Here is a 23,961-nt window from a genome sequence, read left to right as displayed (position 1 = left end):
CTTTGCATTCTGTGACTCTGTGAGCCAATGGATGCTAATATCCACTGGGCAACGCTCTGTCACCTCCAGGTTTGTTCAAAGCATGACCCTTTCCCTTGAAGGAATCAATAGCTGAAAGAGGGGTAAAGGAATCAGAAATCAGGAAGAACTATAGAATAAATATATCTCATCCCTTGATGTGCAAACTTCTTGTTGCCATGCGATTCTAGAGGCTTAGAGTGATAGGATGCACTGTGGTAAAGGAATGAAAATGCTGACAACGGAAGACATGTTGTGGTTCAAGGCTGGAGGGAGTGCAATGCCCTCTGGAGACACTGAGGAGATTAGACTGGCGGACACATGATATAGAAGGTTAGGTAGAGCGATGGGAGTAATTTTAACAGAAAGCTGAGAGCATTTTGTCATTGCTGTAAAGCAGCTAGGTCACCTTGTTCCTAAGTAGCCAGTTCATCTTGTCCCATCATCCTGTCCTTCACTCAGAGGAAGACCACTGAAAAGAGTAGCCGATAGAGGGTTAGGTTGTTCTGGCCCTCATCTCTGAGGCACAATGAGAAGGAACCAAGGTTCTCCCTACTTCATTTCCTTTCAAAGACAAGTTTGTGCCTTCCTGATTAGGGAACAAATGCTGCTGGAAATTGGACATTTACTTTCTTGAGGTCAAGAGCCGATTCCCAAGTTCCCATTTCAAATGAAGGAGAGTTGGGGGGACATAGGAGGCACGGAAAGTGAAGGGCTCCAGGAGATGGCAGCTTTTGGTCTCAGAAGGCTTCGTGAGGAGAACCAGCAAGAAAGCATGAGGGTAGATATCTAAACAGGACCAACATCTGGGCACCAACCCAGATGCCCTATGAGATACCCAAACTAGAGTCTAGTCAGTGACTCCCAGCCTTAGGGCCACTCCCATCCCACCTCTTTCTCTGCAGCTCTGTCTTCCTCAAAAGCTCATTCTTTTCCATCCCAGGGAACCCAGGGGATGAGCTTGGCATCCCCTAGACAGCCACCAGCACTCCTGTTACAAAAGTAGCTCTCTGGACAAACCTCTGATAGTTAACTTCTTTACTCACTCCTCACTCTAGACTTTTTGTACCCTTGGCTTATACCTCTGTTGGACCATGTGGCTTGCCTGGCAAGGTTATCCAGTTATCTGTCTCTGAGGACTCCTTGACCCTCTAGCCAGCAGACCTTTCTCGGGGTCATGCTACTATTCTCCATTTTCCATACAAACTGTGCTGAACAGCAGCAAGAGATGCCCAGTGGGTAGTCTGGGTGACAGCCCTATTCTTCCCTCCCCTTAATGTGTAAGAGCAGCCTTTATGGTCAAGATAAATTAATCTTGACAATCCAAGGACCCTTTTCCTTTCCTGTTGGTTTCTTGATGCAAAGGACTTAAAGAGATTGCATGGCAGCATATCCTGAGACAGACATCCTCTTTCTGGGAAACGGAACTTACAGATGTAGCACCTAAAAACACAGTGGTGAGGCACAAGCAAGCTGAGTCTCTGTGAATGACAGCAAGAGAACCATTTCCTCTTTCTCCATGGACCAATACATTCCACATGTTAGAACACAGTGCCCTACAATGGTCATCATTTGGAGGTATAAGCAGAATCTTGGAATTATCCCCTTCTCATGAAGCATCATATCCAAGGTGGTGTCTAGGCAGTCCCTCCAGGAAGCCATACATCTTCTCCTTCAGATCTGTGGCTGCTGTAAATGGATCCCTCATTTTGAAGTTATGCTTGCAGTATCCTGTAGCAAAAGGATGAACAGTTAAAAGCCCTCTGCAGTTCCTGGCTAGACGCCATGGTTATTATAGTCAGAAAAAGCAAGCCTATGATCTGAAGAGGCACTGGGTCCAAGATGCCAAGGAGGCATTTACTCACTCAGTGAAGGAATCAGACTGTGGTGGGAGAGATGATGGGATGGCAAACTGGCTTCCAGCAGCAGCAATCATCTTGAGGTAGCAAAAATCTTGAGGTAGTATGGAGCAGCTGCAGCTGAAGCAGGAACGCCTTGGATGCTATAACTTGGGCAGCTCAGACTCAGTAGTGCAGTAACAATTCTAAGTGACAGGTTCCTGAGGATGCTAAGCAAGGAGAGAAACTTGAGTGTCCCATCTGCTTTGGAATTAGAGGGGATCCAGCTCATTCCCTCCCAGCCAAAGAAAGCCCATTTCTGGTAGTGTGTTTTATTGGTGTTAGTCATATCCTTGATTTTTTTTTTGTCTTGGATTTTTTTCCTCACAGCTTTGGAAATATGGGTCGCGTAAGGTTTATTATTGCACAAGGCATAGCCCTGGTGGTAGTGGTGGGGGTGAAGAAGGGGTGGGTCTTTGGGTCTGGGCTGCGATTCACAGACACTTGGCTCATTTCACTTACAGTTCAGTTTCCAGGGTTTGGAAACTCACACAGGAAGCAATCCAAGGCTATATGGTATGTTGAAAGGCCTGATTCTTATACAAATATTTTCTGAAAGAACTTGGGAAATGTCAAAACTGTCAGCCCAGAGAATATCTTTGGGTGACAAAGCTCTGTGGTGGTGACTTCCACTGGCCCACCGTCTCTGTCAGCTGAACAAAGCATTTGTATGCTTCACTAGTTTCTAACTGATGAGTTGGCTCTGCTCTTTTAGAACATTAATGTATAATAGAGAGTATCTATAGTCAATAAACCAGCAATCAGCAGCGTCTTCATCACAAACAGCACAGCATCACATGAAGGAAGGTTAGAGGTTTGTAAACTGGATCACATTTCCAAGGGTGTACAATAATAGCAAAAATGAGCATGTTGTATTTGTTGTGCGTGAGTAAGTACAGATATATTTGTTCAGCATTTCCTTCTTTCTGGAGCTAAAGTAAAATGATTTAAAATTCTCTCTGTCTCTCTCTGTCTCTGTCTCTGTCTCTGTCTCTGTCTCTCTCTGTCTGTCTCTCTCTGTCTGTCTCTCTCTCTCTCTCTCTCTCTCTCTCTCTCTGTGTGTGTGTGTGTGTGTGTGTGTGTGTGTGTGTAAGTGTAAGTGTAATAAAAGCATTAAATAGTACAACTGGACCGAAGTACATTGATCAAACAATGCCATCAAAGTGCAAATTTAAAAAAAAAAAGAGACCCTAAACTAATTCTTGACTTCTTCTACGGACTTTTTATTCATTTTTATTTAATTTTGTTGTTTGAGAATTTAATATATGCATACAATGTGTTTTTGAACAGCCTACACCATTCACCCCTTCTAATTCTCCCACACTACTCCCTCCCAATTTCATATTTTTTAAACCGACAGACTCCACGTGTGCATGCATGTAGAGCCATCTACTGGAGCATGTGCAGGCAGCCTTGAAGAATGCTGAGCCCCCTCCTTTAGCAACCATCAGTTGCCAACAGCTTCTCAGGTAAGGATGGGACTCGAGGATCCTCTTCTTCGCTGGGATTTTGTGTTTGCTTTTTGTTTCAAGACGGGGTCTCACTCCTTAGTTCTGGCTGTCTGGAAGTCTCTATGTAGACCAGGCTGTCCTTAAACTCAGAGATCTACCAGATTCTGCCTCCCAAGTTCTGGGGTTAAAAGTGTGTGGTCTCATGCCCAGCCTGTGCTGGGACTTTGTCTAGCTTGATCTTGCAAAGGTCTTATGCACACTGTCATAACTGCTGTGAGTTGATGTGTGCATAAGAACACAAATATTTCATGTAACATAAGCTTCTACTTAGAATCCAAAGCACTTTCTATTTTTGCAAATGTTTGGTATTGCTAAGCAAAGTATTTTACCTTCCTTAGCTGAGTCTTCATTCCATGGGGATATGTAGGATTTTAAAAGCCACTGTATAGAGTGGCATTCTACTGTTGTGAGCCACCAAGAGATTTGATATTTTGTACGATGTTTAGCTAATGTGTTAACATCAAAGCTCCACGTTGTCATATTCCCATTGTGGCGCGCTATTCCATCTTTTTCAGACAGACATTACATTTTAGGCGTCTATATCTGTCTAAACCAAATCACCGATTCATTTCCTTTGTATGTGGGAAAGCTGCTCAAGTTAGAGCAGCGAACTGAGTAGAGGCCTGGATGGCTGCCCCCTCTTCTACAGTCTTCCATCAGTTCATAAAATTTCTTTTCACCTTGAAATGGCTCTTCTCTCACTTCCATTCCATCCTTTATTCTTCCTCCGCATTTGCTACTAGAAGACGCAGCTTTCCAAAATGCAAGTCTATCCCCAAATCTCTAATCCTCTGAGGAAGATGTTTTACCATTGCTGCACTTTTCAAACGCGTTTTGACGTTGTTTGCATGGTGCAACAAATAAGCCGAGGACGTCATCTTGACAGATGTTAACTTGGCATATTCCAGCTTTTTCTATTCCTCTAATGAGGTAGAATCTCAGAAATTTAAGGACATGAACAATATTTTGTGTGTTTTCTAAACACCAGTATTTGATAAACTACTGGGAAAGTTGGGAAAGATCTGCAATAGGAGGATCCCTGGGAAGCCAATTCACCCATGTGCAGATGCTGAACCTCTGAAGGATGGAATGAGTTTAGGTTCCTTGGTGCACTTGCCTCAAATAAATAAGACCGGTAGAGAAATGGGGTGATGACTAGATACCAGCTTTCCTGGGCAGAGTGAGAAATCACTCTGTGATGAAAGAAGATGCTATAGTAGGGCAGTGTTATGGCAAAGGACCTGCCTGTCCTTGGAGCCAGAGTAGGTGGACTGTCCCCCAGAGAATGGGGGCAGCAGGACTGAGTTCGGCAGGGTTGATGCATAGCTACGCTCTAGACTAGTCTTGGACCTTAGCATAAAGCCTGAAAGGAATTTAAGTGATACTGAGATCTCAAGAATGTAACTGTATTTGGAATTAGGGTCTTTTAAAGTATAATTAGGAGCCATAGTAGACTAGGGTAAATTCACAAGGCCATCTTTACAGAGGATGTACAAATACGCAGAGAGGATGACATGCGAGTAAAAGTCATGTGGGGGCAGAGATAAAGACTGGAGTGAGGGGTAAGGGGCATTAAGAAGAGTCAGCAAGCTGGGCGTTGGTGGTGCACACCTTTAATCCCAGCACTCAGGAGGCAGAGGCAGGCGGATCTCTGTGAGTTCTAGGCCAGCCTGGTCTCCAGAGCTAGTGCCAAGATAGGCTCCAAAACTACGCAGAGAAACCCTGTCTTGAAAAACCAAAAATAAATAAATAAATAAATAAATAAATAAATAATAAAAAAAAAGAATAAGAAGAAGAGTCAGCAAACTACAGACGCTAAGAAGGTACCAGTGTGGACTTCTCCTTGGAGTCTAAAGAGGTTGTGACCCTCACCTCTCCTTTATTTTGAATTCTGGTCTCTTGAATTGTGGAAGAGCAAAGTTGTGATGTTAAAAACATAGTCTATTCTTTCCATAATTTGAAAGCAATGTTATTATTATCATTATTATTATTAGTGTGTGTGTATGTGTGTCATTTGTGTGTGTGTGCGTGCGTGCGTGCGTGCGTGCGTGCGTGCGTGCGTGCGTGCGTGTGTGTGTGTGTGTGTGTGTGTGTTAGAGTGCATTTGGAGGCCTGCAGACAACACTATAGGATCAGTTCTTTCTTTCTCCCTTTACATGGATTCTTAGGCAGCAAGTACCTTTACTCACTGAGTCACCCTCCACCCTTTATGGTAGTTTTTGAGCATATGATTGCACACTGAAACTGAGTCCAGATGAGGCACTGATAACTGTAAGCACTGAGTTGCATACAGGGTCTTTAAAGTATTTTAATCTCCTTAGGTGATTGAGTCTTTATGCCCATTGTCATTTCTTACTCCTCACCCCCTCAACCTGCCTCCTTGATTTCTATCAGCTTGGCTACTTTCAATGCTGCTTACAAATTCTGTTGTATTTGTCTTTCTATGACTAGCTTATTAACACAGTAGCATCTAACTTCATTTCACTTGCTGCATGTGGCTGGATTTCCCTTGTCCATGTATTCATGGACAACCCTTTTTAAAGCCGGGTAATAAATATCAGATAGATAGATAGATAGATAGATAGATAGATAGATAGATAGATAGATATCACGTATCTTTTAAACATCATGTCTTTTATTTTGAGATTGTATCAATATCATTTCCACCTTTTCTTTCCTTCCTCTAAGCCCTGCTATATATTCCTCATGGCTCTCTTTCACATTCATGGCTTCGTTTTTCATTAATTGGTGTTAAATGCATATGTGCATATCCGTGTGTGTGTGTGTGTGTGTGTGTGTGTGTGTGTGTGTGTGTGTGTGTGTGTGTGTGTGTGTGTACTCCTATATTTATAAATATAACCTGCTCAGTCTGTATACTGTTACATGTATGTATGTCTTCAAGGCTGACCACTTGGTATTGGATAGTCATTTTCTGTGCTCTGCCCTGGGGAGGACTATTTTTTCTCACTCCCAACTTTCCATAGTCCCCCGTGCTTCTTCGTGTAGTATTGAGTATTGATGTCTCTGAGTGTTTCATGTTCACTCTGACATGTCTGTTGTTCTTGTTGAGCTTATGTTTAGGCAGCCATGGGTGAAGCATCTCTGACATTATTAGGAGACACAATCTCACTACAATCTCCCTGATGCTCTGGCTCTTACTGTCTTCCTGCCCCTGTTCCACAGTGATCCCTGAGCCTTAGGTGTAGGAAAGATTTTGTACACATATCTGCTGGTACCAGGCTTCACAACTCTGAGTTTTGACTGGTTGTGGTTTCTATAGCAGTCCCTGTCTGTTGCAGAGACGTTTCCTGAGTAGTGAGGACTACACTTATCAGTGGGTATAAGGACAAATACGTAGAGTGTAATTAATGATTGTGCTGGTTTAGGAAAGGGGGGGGTGTTGCAGGTTCTCCTTCAAGATCTATGACTTCATCAGCCCTGGGTAGCTGGCTATGTTTTCATTCATTACTTCCCTCTAGTTGAGTGAACCTTAAGTCTAATTAGAGAGCTTCTAGTTACTGCGAAGGTATGCATGCCACACCCTTGGGCCATGTACTCTTGTTATATAGAAAAATGTATGAAGAAAATAGATAGTAATGTTAATAGTATTTATCCTCGGAAATAGAAACAGTGGTAACTCTTGTTTTTTTGTTTTTGTTGTAGTATTTTACATCTTCCAAGTTGCCTAATTAAGAATTCTTTAAAACTTGATACTGGCATCCAATATATTTGGAAGTGAATCATTTATCATGTATTCATGGACAACCTTCCATATTTGTGGTGCTGCTGTAATAACTGGAAATAGGAGACTTGCTGTGTTCAAACAATTTACTGTCACATGTCAGGAAACACATGACGTACAGTTGAACAGATAACTAAATGAATTACCAGGATGTGTGAGAACTAAGGAAAAAATAAAATGAGGCAGTGTGAAAGGGAGGATGTAGGGTGTCCAAGGAGACACTATGTGAGGCTGTGATGTCTCTTCAAGCTCTCAATGTGGGGAGGGAAGCAGAGGTTCGAAGTTGTGGGGAAGCAGAAGAGCAAGAGCAGAGGTCCTGAGATGAGGAGGAGCTGGGCATATCCGTGTCTGAGGGAAAGAGGTCAGTAGGCTGGTGAGGCCTGACAGACAAGCAGAGCAGAAGGAGACAAAGATGTTAGCTTCTCATAGCACCAAGGGCTCTCTACTGTCTGGGAGTGGGATGCAGTGAGAGGAGCTCTGAAGGGTCTTCACGAAGGAGCTGCCATGTCAAGATGTTTGTGTTAGCAGTATTGATCTGGCTACTGTGCAGATAGTGTTTCTCTGTGGAGTGCTTTCTCAACTGAGGGTTTCCCTGAGGTCCTGGTGTATAGCAGGGGGCCATGGATCTTTCTCTAAAGATGGGAACATGCTTGTCAGAGCCAGTAATGGCCTGGGGCCAGGGCCTTGAGGAAGCTGTGGCACTGGATCCTCAGAACCCAACCTTCCCCATCCCAAAGAACTACAGTCATCAGTCCCAAGGTCACTGTGTGCTCAGTTTCTAACACCCTTGAGGCATCCTATGTTCTTCTTGTACAATGCTGTTTGATTCCATCTCCCATTGACTTTGTCTTATTGTATGGTAGTCTTTTTTTTTTTTTCTGACATTGTCCCATCTCTCCTTTCAGAGAACTGTAGATTAGATGCTGCACTTCTTAATAAAGTTTCTTGGCATAAGGCATAGCTTGTTTAAGACCTCCAGATCCCAAACTTTATTTTCTCTATCTCCTATTTCCTCTTCTGATCTCTGGGTCCACTCCCTCGGGACCCTGTAACTAAAGAATTACCTGCCTGCCCAGTCCAATTCTTTTTGCAGACATTCAAAGGATAAAGGTAGAAAAGTTTACACAGAATGTAGTAAAAAGGGATGTGGTAATGAAACCCAGAGAGCCCAACAAAATTCTAGGGGGACCAGGAAGTTAGATATAAAGACTAAACAGTGATTGTGCTGGACACTTCAGGGGGTCTCCAATTGGATCTAAGGGCACCCAAGTCCAAGAGTATACACCAAGACTCTGTGTTAAGACTTGAGAATCGATATATAAATTTGTCCAAAGACATCAACTCTGATGATAAAGACATTCCCACCAATGAAGATTATTACCTCTGTTAAAAAAAATCTGGAGTAAATTAATTATTTTTAATTCATAAGAAAAATTGTTTTAGATAATTCTTTTTCAGTTGCTCCTATTGTTTTTTCATAAACATTTATAGATCCTTGCATTTGTAAATCAAATTTTGAAGCATTTGCCATTTTTCAGACTGCCTGTTTTTGGTGCCATTTAGGAAGACAGAGTGTGTGAGTTTCCTTCTAGGTTTTTTTTCTCAACAGAAATCTTCAGCCAGCACTTAGTTTTAATTTCAAGAAGTCTCTAGAATAATCTAACATAGTTTTTTTTAATAATCAGATCAACAAATCTACTACTTGAGGATTATGTGTGGAGTTACATTTTTAAAACTATGTAAATGAGGTATCAAATAATGCAAGTGTAATGCTTGACCTATGGCATAAGAAGGTACACATTTTACATGTTGGATGCAAAAGTACACAGAACCTCCCCCCTTCGTGCATGTATGCATACATATGTAAATAATTGCCTAACATCATCACTCAGTGCTGTGGAAAACCATAGGATTCAGAATTACTTCAGTGCTCACTCCACCACATGCTCCTCTAAAATGGCCTTGGATGGGTATCTGAACCTTTGCACCTCATAAACCCATGCTTTGAGCTCGATGGATTATTGAAAGGTGAGTTATACCACAAATTTAAAATGTGTTTTTGTGATACCCCGGATGGAACCCAAAGCCTGACACATGTTTGGCACGTTCTGTGTCATTGTACTACATCTCAGTCCCTTAAAAGTGATTGCTAACTGCAATGTCTTTCTATGTTGAACTGTGGGCTCTTGGTAGTTCTCTACAGCATGTCCTGTATCTACCCACCTGTTATATGACTTTCCTCTTAAGATGTGAGCAAGCGGCAATTTGAATCGCGGTACGACGGAGGAGTGGGCGCTGGGATCTCGCTGTGCGTCCGCCTGGCCTCGTCTCTTGCTCGCTTGTGCGATCTTCAGCACGGTCCAAGATGGCTAGCGGTAAGGCTGGAAAGGACTCCGGAAAGGCCAAGACAAAGGCGGTTTCCCGCTCCCAGAGAGCCAGCTTGCAGTTCCCTGTGGGCCGTATTCATCGACACCTGAAATCTAAGACAACCAGCCACGGCCTTTTGGGCGCGACCGCCGCTGTGTATAGCGCAGCCATCCTGGAATACCTCACCGCAGAGGTACTAGAGTTGGCAGGAAATGCATCAAAAGACTTAAAGGTAAAGAGTATTACCCCTCGTCACTTGCAACTTGCTATTCGCGGGGATGAAGAATTGGACTCTCTGATCAAGGCTACAATTGCTGGTGGTCATCCCACACATCCACAAATCTCTGATTGGAAAGAAAGGACAACAGAAGACTGTCTAAGGATGCCTGGATTCCTTATTATCTCAGGACTCTAAATATTCTTTTTTTTTTTTTTTTTTTTTTTTTTTTTTTTTTGGTTTTTCGAGACAGGGTTTCTCTGTGGCTTTGGATCCTATCCTGGATCTAGCTCTTGTAGACCAGGCTGGTCTCGAACTCAGAGATCCACCTGCCTCTGCCTCCCGAGTGCTGGGATTAAAGGCCTGCGCCACCAAAGCCCGGCTAGGACTCTAAATATTCTTAACAGCTGTCCAGTGTCAGTGAATCCAGTGGACTGTATCTCTGTGAAAAATATAATTTTGCCTTTTTGTAATTCTATTTGAGCAAGTTGGAGGCTTAATTAGCCTTCCAGCCAACCAAATTTCTGCATTCGAGTCTTAACCATATTTAAGTGTTACTGTGGCTTCAAAGAAGCTATTGATTCTGAAGCAGTGGGTTTTGATTGAGTTGACTGTTTTTAAAAAACTGTTTGTATTTTAATTGTGATGCAGAAGTTATAATAACAAACATTTGGTTTTGTACAGACATTATTTCCACTCTGGTGGATAAGCTCAATAAAGGTCATATCCCAAAAAAAAAAAAAAAGATGTGAAGATGTGAGCAAGCATTTATTTGCCCCAGTTGGGCACTGATGATAGACCAAAGGAACTATATACCCAAGTCTAGCTTGGTGACTCTATTGTGGTTACCTACAGGAGTGTGGTCCACTCAAAGGTGAAGCATCACAAAACTGTGAATACTGCCAGCATGGTCTGTCATTCACAAAATCTCCATCTCTGCATCTCTCTACATGGATTGCAAGCAGCAGGCAGCCTGGCTGTGTGGGTGGTAGGAGTAGGCTCACACAGCCATCATCACTGTTTATATAACCTTGGAGAGGGGCTTTGCAAAGGTTACCAGACGTCCTAAAACTTGTGAGTTGTTTTCGACCTGACCCTTGTAAGCTTCATTTACTTTTTGAGTATTGATGAGCCTCCTTTAAGATGGAATATTTCAGAGGGAGGAAATAGCTACACAGTACCACCAGTCTGTCAGTCTTGTGAGATCCTGGAGCCCCATTACCCTGGTGCACAGGGTTGTCTTCTTGTCGGACCTGGAAACTTTGTGGACATCTTCCTATGAACTGAGTTCTTTATCAGTTCAATGGATGCTTATTCCTTGAGTTCCAGGGGCTGTGTTGAGCAAGGCACTGTTCTGCATTTTTTGAAATTACTGCAAGTGATTGTCCACTTTGCATCCTTATTGTTCCACACAATGAGGTGTTGTTTATTTGGGGGACTCTATTAGAAGCAATCTAGAAACCCAGAAAGAAACATCTGCCTTGGAGAGAAGTGCTTAGGGGCAGTTAGTGGGAGCATGAATTTGGAACAAAGTTTGAAGCCACCGCTATCTTTTTGCGATTCCCTCTAAAGTTACCCAAATTATCTGAGTGGGTGAGTATTCAATGTTGCCACATCATATATGTAATTTGAACTATCTGCTTTTAATCTTAGCATAATTTTTATAATCTTAATAAAATTTTAATTAAAAATAAATGAACTGAATATGCCAACAGAATATTTTCAGTACAGACTATCAGGCTAGCCAAACTTAGCTGGAATTGCAAATGAAACTAACACAGCCTTCTGCTTCAAGATGATCTAAAAATGTGACAGCTGTTCTTGACTCTCAGGCAGACAGATCCAGACCTCCTCCTGGTTCAGTTTGAGTGAAATTCTCCTTTATTGCATAGAGCCTTCCGCCTTTCTCTGGTAGTCACTCTCTGGGGTTGACTGCTCACGGGACTTTCTGTCCTACACAGCTCCACCAGGCCGTAGAAGCAGACCCTTCCTTTCCCTTCTTCCTCCTTGACTATTTTCCATTTGCTCAATAAAACATATTACAACAAGATAATAAGTTATTGTGATACTGACATTAAAATACTTGGTCTCTTGGGTTTCAATTAGAAAGTATTGGGGTGTCAGGTCTCATCGCATGTTTATGTCTTTATTCATCCCCTAAGTATTTGTGAAATTGCTGTTGTACATACAACGTGGCTGAATGCTTGGGATAACAGATATAACTCGGATATCACAGGAGATTAAATTCCCTTTCTTTAACTTCTGAGGGATCTTGTGTCTCCTGTCAGTGATGGTGAACTAAAGCCTATAGCACTGTCTGTTGATATACACTTGGTGTTCAAAATTGCATCGACCTGGCTGGTTTTCCAGAGCATTCTTACCATGGAGGTTGTGTGTGCCATGAACTTTCTGTACTTACTGAGACAGTAGGCTGTTCAACAGACCACATCAAGGTAAACAGCTCCTTTCCTGGAACAATAAACTATTGAACAAAGATTATTTAAGGATGGTTTGCTTTTCACAGCTGCCTTCAAAACCCTTTCCCTGCTCTGTCTCCTAATTCTGAACTACCGAATGATACACCGTGCCCAGTTGTAAACAGCCTTCCACATTGAGAGATTCACTTTAATCAAGATCTTTGTCTTTCTTTTGTACTCTTTTTTGAGATGCTCCCAAGACTTTGCCAAGGTGGTCAAATCCCTTATATCAGTGAGCAATCAACATGGCTTTGCTTCATTCATGTCTCCGGGGAATCAGCATCAAAGGAGATTATATCCTCCAGGGCTTTCTGGCCTTCATTTAAGCTATTGATCTTGCTGAACTTTTCCTGTTCCTGTTTTGCATTGATCATGATGCTAACCTTACTCACCTCTTAAACTTCTTGATTCCAAAATCCTAGCAGCTACCAATACAATGTCTATGTTCACAAAGCATTCCAACCACAATTTAAAATTTTGGTAGTATAAGGGTGTAGGGATTTGTGCAATAACACAACTTTAATTTCCCCACCAGTAAAAGACAGATATCCACCTCTTCCTCAGGACTAGGGCATGAATACGGCATCATTAGAGCACTGGGTTGTTTATATTCACCCTAAGCTTTTACTACAAGTGGTCCTTTTAATGTTTGTTTTTCTTTTAAATAAGATGCCAAGATCCAGTTGACGCCACTGTAGCCCTGGCTGCTGTGAGTGAAGAACCATCAGGGAAGTAACAAAGGAGGCAGCTCGTAATTGATCACTGATGATTAGCAATTAAACAGCACCTCCTCAAACAAAACAACAAACAACAAAATGTGACCCTTTCCCATACTTATCTTGAGATCATTTGATCTTTGTGATCGTTATGAAGACTTCCGGGTTTTCAGTTTGCTCAGACCCTCATCCCACATGTAGGCTTAGAAAAATGAGCCTCCCGACTGCCATGCACAGAGCTGGCTTGTCTCTATGGTTCTGTGAGTCGGCTTGGGGTGGGGAAGATGTACAACCTGCTTAGGTCTTCTGCTGAACAGCAAGGTGTGTGTTCTGGCTTTTACCATAAAGCTGCATGGAAACATAGGAAGAGGGCTTGCAACTCTGGTCTGTTTTTTTTTTTTTTCATAATTTATTTATTCTTTTAAATTACATTTTACATTCCAACCACAGTTCTCCCTCCCACCACTCCTCTCAACCCCCCCCCCAGCCTCCTCCCTGAGCCCACCCCCATTGCACTCCTCCTCACAGGTAAAGGCTCCCATGAGGAGTCAACAAAGTGTGGCACAATAGGCTCGGGCAGGGCCAGGCCCCTCTCCCATGCATTAAGACTGAGCATGGCATCCCACCTTAGGGAGTGGGCTCCCTAGCTAGCTTATGTACCAGGGCAATTCTGGTCTTTCTATGCTTTTCAGGTCACTGTAGCAAGAAGCGAGAACACTAAAGCCTGTTTTGCTTAATAGTACTGTGGCATTACTTTTCTAACTAGGTAAAAGATGGTACAGCCAGAATTGTCTTTAAATAACATCACCACATAATGGGTTAGATATTGCCCATGACCTTTAACAACTATTTTGTGAGGAAGTTGGTATGTATGTATCCCATGGCAACAAGGTAAATGTGATTGCACATAGGGAGAACCCCTAGGGGTCAGAAGAACATTGAGGGTGGAGCTGAAGCGAGACCAGGAATTCCCGGAATCTGTTGCTTCATGTCGTTGAGTCAAGGTTGGAGAGAGGAAATGAAGAAGGTGAAATCTAGACTGTGGCTATGTCATGTCGTCTATAATACAGAATTCGTGCTTTTTCCCTCTTCCAATGGTTGTAGTTCATTCCCCATGGGTGTCAATATGTGATAAAGGCAACACCAAGTAGGATGGAGTAATGGCAGGTTCATGGTCACAGAGACAAAACATTTAATTGGATTCTAAAAGATGGCTGATAAATTTGTTAGCTCTCACAATGAATTAATTCCTAGGCCTGATCGTTATCAAGTGTTCAAATAGTTCTAACTAGTCTCCTGCTAAAGATTTAATATTTTTATCTGCACCAATTCTGTTATTCCCTGGCCCAATTTAACAATTAATGTGGCATAAAAGTAACAATTTCTTGATTATTAGAATTCTGTTTGCTGCCACTCACAAACACAATCTACTTATTTCAAAGCCATTATCAAATAAATACTTCATCATAACCAACCAACTTTGAATAGCTTTCTTATAAAACCTTAACCACAAATTTATTAGGTAATTTCAGTTCAAAATCGTAAAACAAAAAACAAACATAGATACTGTTTTTTATTCTAAATCAAAGAACTTTTCAATGAGAGAGCACACCACATACCAGTAACCGTTAATGGTACTTTCCCCCAAACAGGCTTTGCACTTGTGAGAACAATGGGCTTTTGAGCCACAAAAATGTCCCAAGCAGGCAGAGCTCACCAAGTAAGCTATCGACATCATCCAGCAGCAGGGCTGACCCTTACTTTATGTTTTTGTCGAGGGACATACATTTAGAAAGTTGTGTGTGAAATACTTGACTGTGTCTCAGCTTCCAAAAAACCATCCTCAGGAAAGCAGTTGTGGAAAGAACACACATACAGGTGACATTCAATGGTATCAATATTCGCAGTCCCACAATGAAATACTCATGCAAAAGTCTTTCATTTCCTTGCATATTAAGGACACGGGTTGTTGTCAATAATCAATAATATCACTGCTCATACCTGGCCACAGTTATTTTGTTGTATGTGATTCTAGAACTACCTACAATTCCATGTTTGTCTCAAAGTTACATATGTAAATACCAGGGAAGTGATGCAAATGTTTAGATGTAGATTTCCATGTGGAAATCTTAATAACTTAACTTGTGGGGAAATTAAAACTGTCCTGTTATTACAGGTTGTGTTATCTCAGAACACATAGCTTAACCTTATCCTCAGAGGTAGCCTACAAAATTAATTACCGAAAATAAATCATCCAAAGGGTAAATATCACATATCACACACAAGAAGAAGGAAACTAAAACAAAACCTAAGTTTTCTGTGAGTTGTGCTTTGGTCTGCACACTTGAGCATCTGTTGTTTTCCACCCTTGGACATCATTTCATTTTGGAATTATTTCAGTGAGGATCTTTTTTGGTTTTAAGGAAAAGAGACCGGTAGCCGAGCACGCTGGTGCATGGCTGTAATCCCAGCACTTGGAGGTGGAGACAGCAAGATTAGGAGTTTATGGTTGACAGGCTACCTGGGGATTTCTCAAAGAAACAAACACATGAAACAGAGACTCTTCTGAGACTCATCTCCTCCTCAGCCAGGGCTTTCACGATACGGTTACACAATCTGCATTCTTTTTCAGTTACATGAGCTAGAAATGGACTTAACTTCTTGTCTAGTGCCTGGGCCACCCTAGAGTGGCTGTGTTGTCTCAGTGTGCCGTTTATGCGCTTACTCTCATCCTTTCTCAGTGTTTGATTTGTTTTCAGTTTTCAAAATGCCACATAAGGAGATATGTATTTCTGTTTTAGGTCCTATGGGTCCTGTGTCCAAAGCGAGTGGTGTCTTAATATTAAGGATTTATCTTTCACTTCTGGGGCAGGGTAACCAAAGAACAAGGGCAACAGCCTGTGTCTGGGGACCAGCCACTCCAAAGGGGTTGTGTTGGGGGTTTTGTTAGATCATCTGTGGCACTTGAAGGGAGCATTGTCAGCTCAGATAGGTAAGTTTCATTTAAACTAACTGTGTCTCTGTATGCACAGATTTGTGTGGATTATGTTCAGTTTTAGGTAGATAAATAATTATGATTCCTAGTGACTTTTTTGGGCATCCTTACTGTTTTCTTGCCCTCTTCCATCTTATATTTGCCTCCATCCCCCCATAATCAAAGCCCTCCCCCGTTTTTCCCACTTTCCCCTTCATATCACTTGCACCCCAATATTCCCATTTTACTGCTCCCCATCCCTATAGTGGCCTCTTTTGACTGTCCTGACATCTGAAGTTACTCCAGGTCATGTGTTCACATGTGAAGATTTGGAGCTACGAATCTCAGATTAAAGAGAACAATGTTTTTATTTCTGGGTCTGAGTTAACCTCACTCAATGTGATCTTTTCTATTTCCAAGTATTTATCTGCTGTCTTAGTTAGGGTTACTATTGCTGTGATGAAACACCATGACCAAGGAAACTTAAGAAGAAGAAAGCATTCAGTCAGGGGACTTGTTTATAGTCTCAGGGGATTAGTATGACCATCATGGTGGGGAGCATGGCAGCAGGTAGCTGGAGCACACATCTGTTCTTCAAGTCGCAAGCAGAGATATAGTTAGGCTGGGCATAGACTTCTGAAACCCTCACCCACAGCATCTCACTTACCCCACAAGGCTACACTTATCACAGGAATGCCCCACCTCCTAATCCTTCCCAAACTGTTCCACCAACTATGGACCAAGCATTTAGACACATGAACCTCAGGGGGCCATTCTCATTCAAACCACACCTGCAAAGTTTATGATTTCAGTTTTCCATACAGCTGGACAGTACTCTATGGTACACATGTTCCACATTTTCATTATCCATTTCTCAGCTGAAAGATTTTTAGGTTGTTTCCGTTTCCTAGCAATTGTGAACAGAGAAGCAATGAATAAGGCTGAGCAAATATCTGAGGAGTAGGATTGAGTCTTTTGGGCATATGCCAAAAACTAGTATGGCTGTGTCATATAGTGGATTTGTGTTTTAGGTTTTTGAGGATTCTCCACTCTAATATCCAGGGTGGCTGGACCAATTTGCAGTCCTACCAGCAGTGAATGAGGGTTCCCCTTTCCCAAAATCCGACATCTGTTGTCGTTTTATCGATCTATTCGGACTGAGGCAAGACGAAATCTCAAAGTTGTTTTGCTCTGAAAGCTTCTGCTCTGAGGACTAGCTTTCACAGAACCAGAAGGTGCTACACAAGCTTCCAAAGGAGGCATAAAACCAGCTATGCTGTCTTTGAAGCATGAGGACAAGCATGGCCTGAGAGACCTAAGAGTACAGTAGTACATGCATTTTAAAATTTGGTATAAATTGCCAAGCTGACCTATGAACCTTGGCATTCACTCATTCTTAGCAACAGCCAGAATCCCTGCATCTTGGTATCTGAGGCCTCTCTCCATTCCCCAGAAGATTTTATACTAGTGCATTTATTAAATTTTATGAGTTGAATAAAAAATGTTTTTCCCATACCCATGCATGGTAGCTTGGTTGATGGACACTGCTGGAGAAATAACTGGACACTGAGGGGTCTGTCTTACTCTTGATGGATTTATTTGGACGTTGTGAAGAGTAGAATGTGGAACTCAGATGGAGGAGATGAGCCCACTGGTGTGTCTGTCCCTGGTCCCTTCTCTGTTTCTTCTTTCTGCGTCTACCATGTGAGTGACCCCTGCCTCAAGCTTTCATGACAGTCTGCCTCCCCACAGGTTCAAAATGAGCAAAACAAAGATTATGGACTAAAAGTATGAACCAGACCAAATCCATCCTCTCTTCAGTTGTTTTATGCCTGAGACTTTGTCACAGTGGTTAAGAGTCTAAATAGCGGTGTGTGTGTGTGTGTGTGTGTGTGTGTGTGTGTGTATGTGTGTGTGTGTGTAAATCGTATTTTCCTAAACAGCAATATATTGGGAACAACTCACATATCTATGAAGAAGGGAACAGAATTTTTTTAAACTTTTAAAAGATGCTTTTATTTATTTTGTAGTATGTGCATTACAGGAAACAAAACACAAGAAGCCAAGAACAGTCTCCCATTCACAAGCAGCTCAGCTTGCTGTGTCTTTCTAGATGCTGCAATGAACATACATTTAGGGAACTGAGATTATACAATATGTATCAAGCTTTCCCCCACATTGTGAATATTCACCAACTAAAAACCCCAATGCTACATGAGTATTTTGATAACCAAGAGTACACCACGCCATCTCAAACTGTCAGACAAGACTGTAATCCTGTCTTCCTTGGCAACAAAAATTTCATAGAAGACAAAAATGGAAGCAGGGCTTCTAGATAGAAGTACTGGCGAAGTTACAATTAAAATTCTGCATTCCTTCAATGTTCAGCTTATAAGGAAATTTTTAAACATTGTGAAATCAGTAAAAATTAATTAATTAGTTAATTAACTAATCAATGACCTGCAGCATCAATTCTTCCCTGGGTTGTTAGTCTCAAGGTCAGCCCAGTATATGTGGGATTTGGTAGCTTCTACAATTACACATGCCCATTTTAGCTCTCTTTCTCTTCCTCTCCATGTGTATGTGTGTTACTTTGTTATTTATATGGTTATATACATATGAATGCATATATAAATGTATATATCTTTCCTCTGTAACAATATATCTTTACTCCACCCACCTGAGCCCTGCTGCCATGTGGGCGCCCAGAATAACACACAGAGTCTTATATTAGTTTACAGTGCTGCTGACCAATTGACTAGGATTTCTTACTTGCTAGCTCAGTCTTAAGTATCAACAATAAAGACTTATCTTATCAGATGCCAGCTTCAGGTGTCTTCTCTTGCCGGGATCACATGGCAGCTCCATAGAGAAGAGAGCAGGAGGAAGAGCAAGAGAGCGACTTCCTTCTTGTCCTTGCTTATATAGGAGTCTGCCTGCTATGTCACTTCTCCTAGTTCCACGTATCTTGCTTTCCTATTGGCCAACAGTACTTTATTTATCAACCAATAAGACAAACATATACACAGAAGGACCTCCCTCATCATTCCTCCCTCTACACTCCCTTTATATTAGCTCTTTCTTTTTTAGAAAGCCCTGACTAATAGGTAAGTTGCCCTTAAGGAAGCTGTTTTCTCCCACTCAGTTTTATCTTTGTATCTTCTTCTATTTTCATTCTTCCTCTGCCCCTGCTGTGGTCAGAGCCAGGCACAGTGTCTCCCCGGTCATCTGTTCATTTCTGGCCAAAATGCAGCAGTAAAGATACCTCCTAGGGCTGGGCATTGGTGGTCCATGCCTTTAATCCCAGCACTTGGGAGGCAGAGGCAGGCAGATTTCTGTGAATTCAAGGCCAGCCTGGTCTCCAGAGCGAGTGCCAGGATAGGCTCCAAAGCTACACAGAGAAACCCTGTCTTGAAAAACAAAACAACAACAACAACAACAAAAAAGATATCTCCTAGGCCCATGCTCATTTAATTTGCATTTAAACCTTTGGGTTTTCCAGTGTTGTAGGGGCTGTTTTTTTCTTCACAGCAGCAACAAGGGATGGCCTTTTCTCTTTAGAATGAGAGAAGCCATTCACTACTTATTGTTGTTAACCTGTTTGTTCATGTAGGGAGATCATAACTTGTGTTTTGAATCAGAAATACAGTTAGAGGCTCATAGAATCATCAAATCCAAATCCAGTCTAAGATCAGCTAGGGACACTTGAATAACTAGTAAGTTTTAAGCAAGCCACTCAAAATGGACTCTGTCTTAGGGCGACTATTGCTGTGATGAAACAGCATGATCAAAAAGCAAGTTGGGGAGGAAAGGGTTTTTATTTGGCTCGCACTTCCACATCACCGTTATCACTGAAGGAAGTCATGACAAGAACAGATGCAGAGGCCACAAAGGGTGCTGTTTATTGGCTTGTTCCTAATGGCTTGCTCAGCTTGCTTTTTTTCTTTTTACAGCACAGGGATGGCCCCACGCACAAAGGGAGGTGCCCTCCCGTATCAATCACTAATTAAGAAAATGCTCTACAGGCTTGCCTACAGCCTGATCTTATGGAGGCATTTTCTCAATTGAGGTTCCCCTCTCAGATCACTTAGCTGTATCAAGTTGATAAAACGAGCCAGCACAGGCTCCAACAGTTTTAGGCAGTTTTACTAGAGACTTTTAACACTCATGACTTTTAAGTGTCTTCCAGTTTGAAAGCATAGCTGAGAATCATAGCAAATTAAGAAAGCTACCGATTATTAATTTTTATCAATGTGAACATTCACACTCCTAACTTTTCAGACTCCATTATTGTGTGCTCATGGGTGTATGCCTATATGCGTGTGTTGAGGATGGAGGCCGATGGTGTCTTCCTTCATCACTCTCCCTCTTCAATCTGAAGACAGTTTCTCCCTCACTGGATCTGAACCTCACTGATTAGGCTAAACTAACTGGTCAGGGAACCCCAGGGAGTATGTTTGTCTGTGCTTCCTCAGTGCTGGGATCACACAAGCAGACCACACCCCCATCCCTCCTTTTACATGTATGCTGGGATCTGAACTCCGGTTTTCATGCTTGCTGGTGAGCACTCAACCAGAGGGGTTATCCTCCCTCCCCTCCCCCATCAGTGTCTGTATCCTATAGAATGGAAAATAGGTAAAATTCCAATGAAAAGGGTGTGGATTATAGCTGGGGGAAACTTCTGAACAGTTTACCACTCTGGCAGGTGACCAGAGTTTGTTTTCTGGCACTTATGGTAGCTGGCTCATAACCACCTGTGACCCGAACTTTGGGGTATCGGACACTGTCTTCTGTTTTCTGTGGGCACCTGCACTCATGTGCATGTATACATCCATATATTTTAAAATAAAATCTTTATAAACTTCTGAAAATAGTTTCCTTTAATGAACACGTATTAGTGGTGCATTGGTTTCATGATTTTAATCCTCCTCCCCAGACTTGCTTCGGGAATAAATGCCTGTTGGCAGGTTGAGTGGAAGCCAGTGTAGCTGATGGTGTGGCTCGTCTGGTGGCAGCTCTATGCTAAGTGACAGAAGTCCTTGCCTGTGATTTCCTTCAGTAACATCTCTATTACAGTAACTATCACTTATTGTGTAACCTGCTATCTCATAAATAGCCCCACTAATCTCACACGGCAACGGCTGTCACTCATAGCAGATGTGAAAGCTCCCAGAGCATGGCACAGACACACCTCCTGCTCCACCCAGGTGTTCACTAGGGAGATAAGATGAGAACCTGGCTCAGTGAACTTGACCCCCAATGCTGTAGAATCGGTTCACGGTTCATCACTATTCTGCAGCTGGCCACTCAGTCACAGTGTCTTAGTAATTTGTGCTAGAGGAGGTACCTCTCACAGAGTAGACCATGTGCAGACTCATCCACACCCTGAAGACCTAAGTCAGACTCAGTTGCACCCGCAGAACCAGGAGTGTGACTCTGTCAGTCAGGTCCCTTTGCTTCTTGGTATACAGAACTGTGACACCCTCCTGACTTTTCTCATCCACCACAGCTGTGCTTTTAATGGTGAAGTAGGAAATACCTCAAGTAGTTGGGAAAACCTCAGTAACCTCTAGAACTTTAATTTTTCTATGCATGTATGTGCATGCTTGTGGGGGGTGGGTGGGTGTGGGGTACACATGTGTGTGGAGGGCGGAGGTGAACCTTAGATATCTCTTCAGGTGTCATCCTTGTTATTGTTTGCTTATTTCTTCTAGAGAGAGAAATTTTTCCTCCTCAATGGTCTGGAACTCAGTAGGGGAGGCTGATTGGCTAGTAAACCCCAGGGAGTCCTGGGGATTACCACCATGTTCAGCTTTGTTTAAAAGGACCATGGGGCTCAAACTCAGGTCCCCGTGCTTGTATGGCAAGGGCTGTACTCCGTGAGCTCTCTTTGGTGCCAATAATGTTCTATGTTTGTGTAAGACTTTACAGTGACTTTCCATAAAGCAGTGGGTATAGAAAAATTAATGTGATATTTCACATGCGAAAGGAAAGGTCTAGATTATAGCCTGAAATAATGGCATACACCTACAATCCTAGTGCTTGTGATACAGAGGCAAGAGAATTTCTGCTAGTTTGAGGCTGCCCTGGTCTATATAAGAAGTTCCAGGACAAGTAGAACTATGTGGTGAGATCTTGTCTCAAAAAGAAGACTCAACAACAAAAGGGGTGTGGGTTAGAAATATAGATCCCTTTTTGAGTAGCCAAAATGCTTGAATGACTTCAGGTTAACCAGTTTAGTTGGAAATGGCTTTCTCTAACAACCAACAAATAGTAACACAATATCACAGTTAAAGGTTAGGATGCCACAAGTGGATGTAGTCCAGACATCATGTGGTCCAGCTCTGTACAAGAGATTTGGCAAGATGTCCAGGCTTGTCTGTGTGTTTCTATACTTCTACACAGTGACTGTGTGGGGAAGTGAAGGTGAAGGTTAACTAATTCACTAGACCCAAGATAAATGTTAAATGGGTTTTATTGGGGAACACTTAAACAGATAATAATAACAACCTCCACAGCATTTCTCTGCCCTTCTGATTGGGTCTGCAGACCCAAGAGAAAGAGCATGAGAGTGAGACCACACCTCAAGCTTCTCTCTTTCCACTTCCGTCCACCTGAAGCCATGCCTAAAGGGTGTGGCCACCATTACAAGCAAGATGCCGCTACTAGGAAGGTTAGGCTGGTAAGCACGGCCAAGCCCTGCTCTGGTTCTCAGTCAGCTGCCCTGATAGGGAAATACTGCAAGAATAGTGTCACAGACACACGGCACACAAATCTTCTTTCTGGTATCACAACCCATGATCACAGTACTATGGCTTAGTCACCCCTAGTGACCAGAGTCAGTGATTATCAAAGCTGACACAGCTCCCATTCCAGTATTTAAGACTAGGCATGCTCATGCATAAGCTAGGACTGGTTCTCAACCCTTTGGGGTAGCATATCAGATTTACATTGTGAATCATAACAATAGCAAAATTACAGTTATGAGGTAGCAACAGAATAATATTATGGTTTGGGGTCACCACAACATGAGGGAGTGTATTAAAGGGTCACAGCATTAGGAAGGTTGAGAACCACTGACTCAGGGCCTGGGACTTAAAATAATTAAAATGGTTCACCTAAGAGGATACTAAAGGAAAGATACATGATTTAAGCTCAGGCTGTTTGCTTTAAAGAATTGAACAATTATTCAATCAGCAGTCCAGTCTCAGAAAGCAGGTCTCCATACATCCATACTACTGTCCCCCAATGATGAGAGAAGGCCAGAGATTTCTGATGCTTTTAAAAATTGTCCGGTATTACAGAGGAATTCAGAGCCCTTGGGGAGCGAGGCCAGGTGTAGGTTTGGGTGCCTCATCATGAAACGCCCTCCCTGCACCTTGGCTGGGAGCCATCTTTAGAAGATCTCAGCTGCTGTGCGTGGTGAGGTGGGTCATGTCCTTGACCGGTGTAGGGAGTTAATGCCCCTATTTAGAACACATGAAACAGCCAATGGAAACAAATGGATACTATTTAGACCCCAGCGGAATGACATAGTGTCCACTGTGAAGGGCTAGTCTGGCTTTTCTGAAACAGTTGAGTGGAGCCAAGAGGGAAGCCATTTTGTTGCCAAGCTTGTAAGTCAGCCCACATCTAAACAGTTAAGTTAACATAATGTCTCATAGAGATGTTATAGCCTTGCAAGAGGTGATACATTATCTAAATAGGTCTGGGACAGTATGACAAGGGAAAAGGTAACAATCAATCGTTACCTATGCCACTCCATCTCTGCCCCACAGCCCCATCTCTGAATATATGAATGTACGTATATATATGTACACACACACACACACACACACACACACACACACACACATATATATATATATATATATATAATATATATATATATATATTTCAGGACAGGGAAGGTCTTTAGTTTCTTTGCAGATAGTATCATGGCCATCCAGCATTTTGGATGCTTATATTCTTCTGCTTATATTTCTGGGTTTTTTTAGTTTTAGGTCAGTTTTGAATTCACAGGAAAGCTGGGTAGGAATTA

General features: G+C 42.3%; 1 protein-coding gene across 1 annotated transcript; it reads left to right on the top strand.

Annotated features, from left to right (window-relative positions):
* The first annotated feature begins 9,439 nt into the window (after window positions 1-9,439).
* Window positions 9,440-10,341, top strand: LOC100766092 (histone H2A.Z). Its single transcript, XM_027391872.2, is given in 3 exon segments — window positions 9,440-9,857; window positions 9,859-9,943; window positions 10,140-10,341. Coding segments are annotated over 2 exon segments (381 nt in total). The 5' UTR covers window positions 9,440-9,534; the 3' UTR covers window positions 9,917-9,943; window positions 10,140-10,341.
* The last annotated feature ends 13,620 nt before the right edge of the window (window positions 10,342-23,961 follow it).

Source organism: Cricetulus griseus (genome assembly GCF_003668045.3).
Source record: "Cricetulus griseus strain 17A/GY chromosome 1 unlocalized genomic scaffold, alternate assembly CriGri-PICRH-1.0 chr1_0, whole genome shotgun sequence".
Taxonomy (NCBI): domain Eukaryota; kingdom Metazoa; phylum Chordata; class Mammalia; order Rodentia; family Cricetidae; genus Cricetulus; species Cricetulus griseus.
The sequence above is the reverse complement of the archived record's forward strand: the minus strand, read 5'-3'. Positions and strand labels throughout refer to the sequence as shown.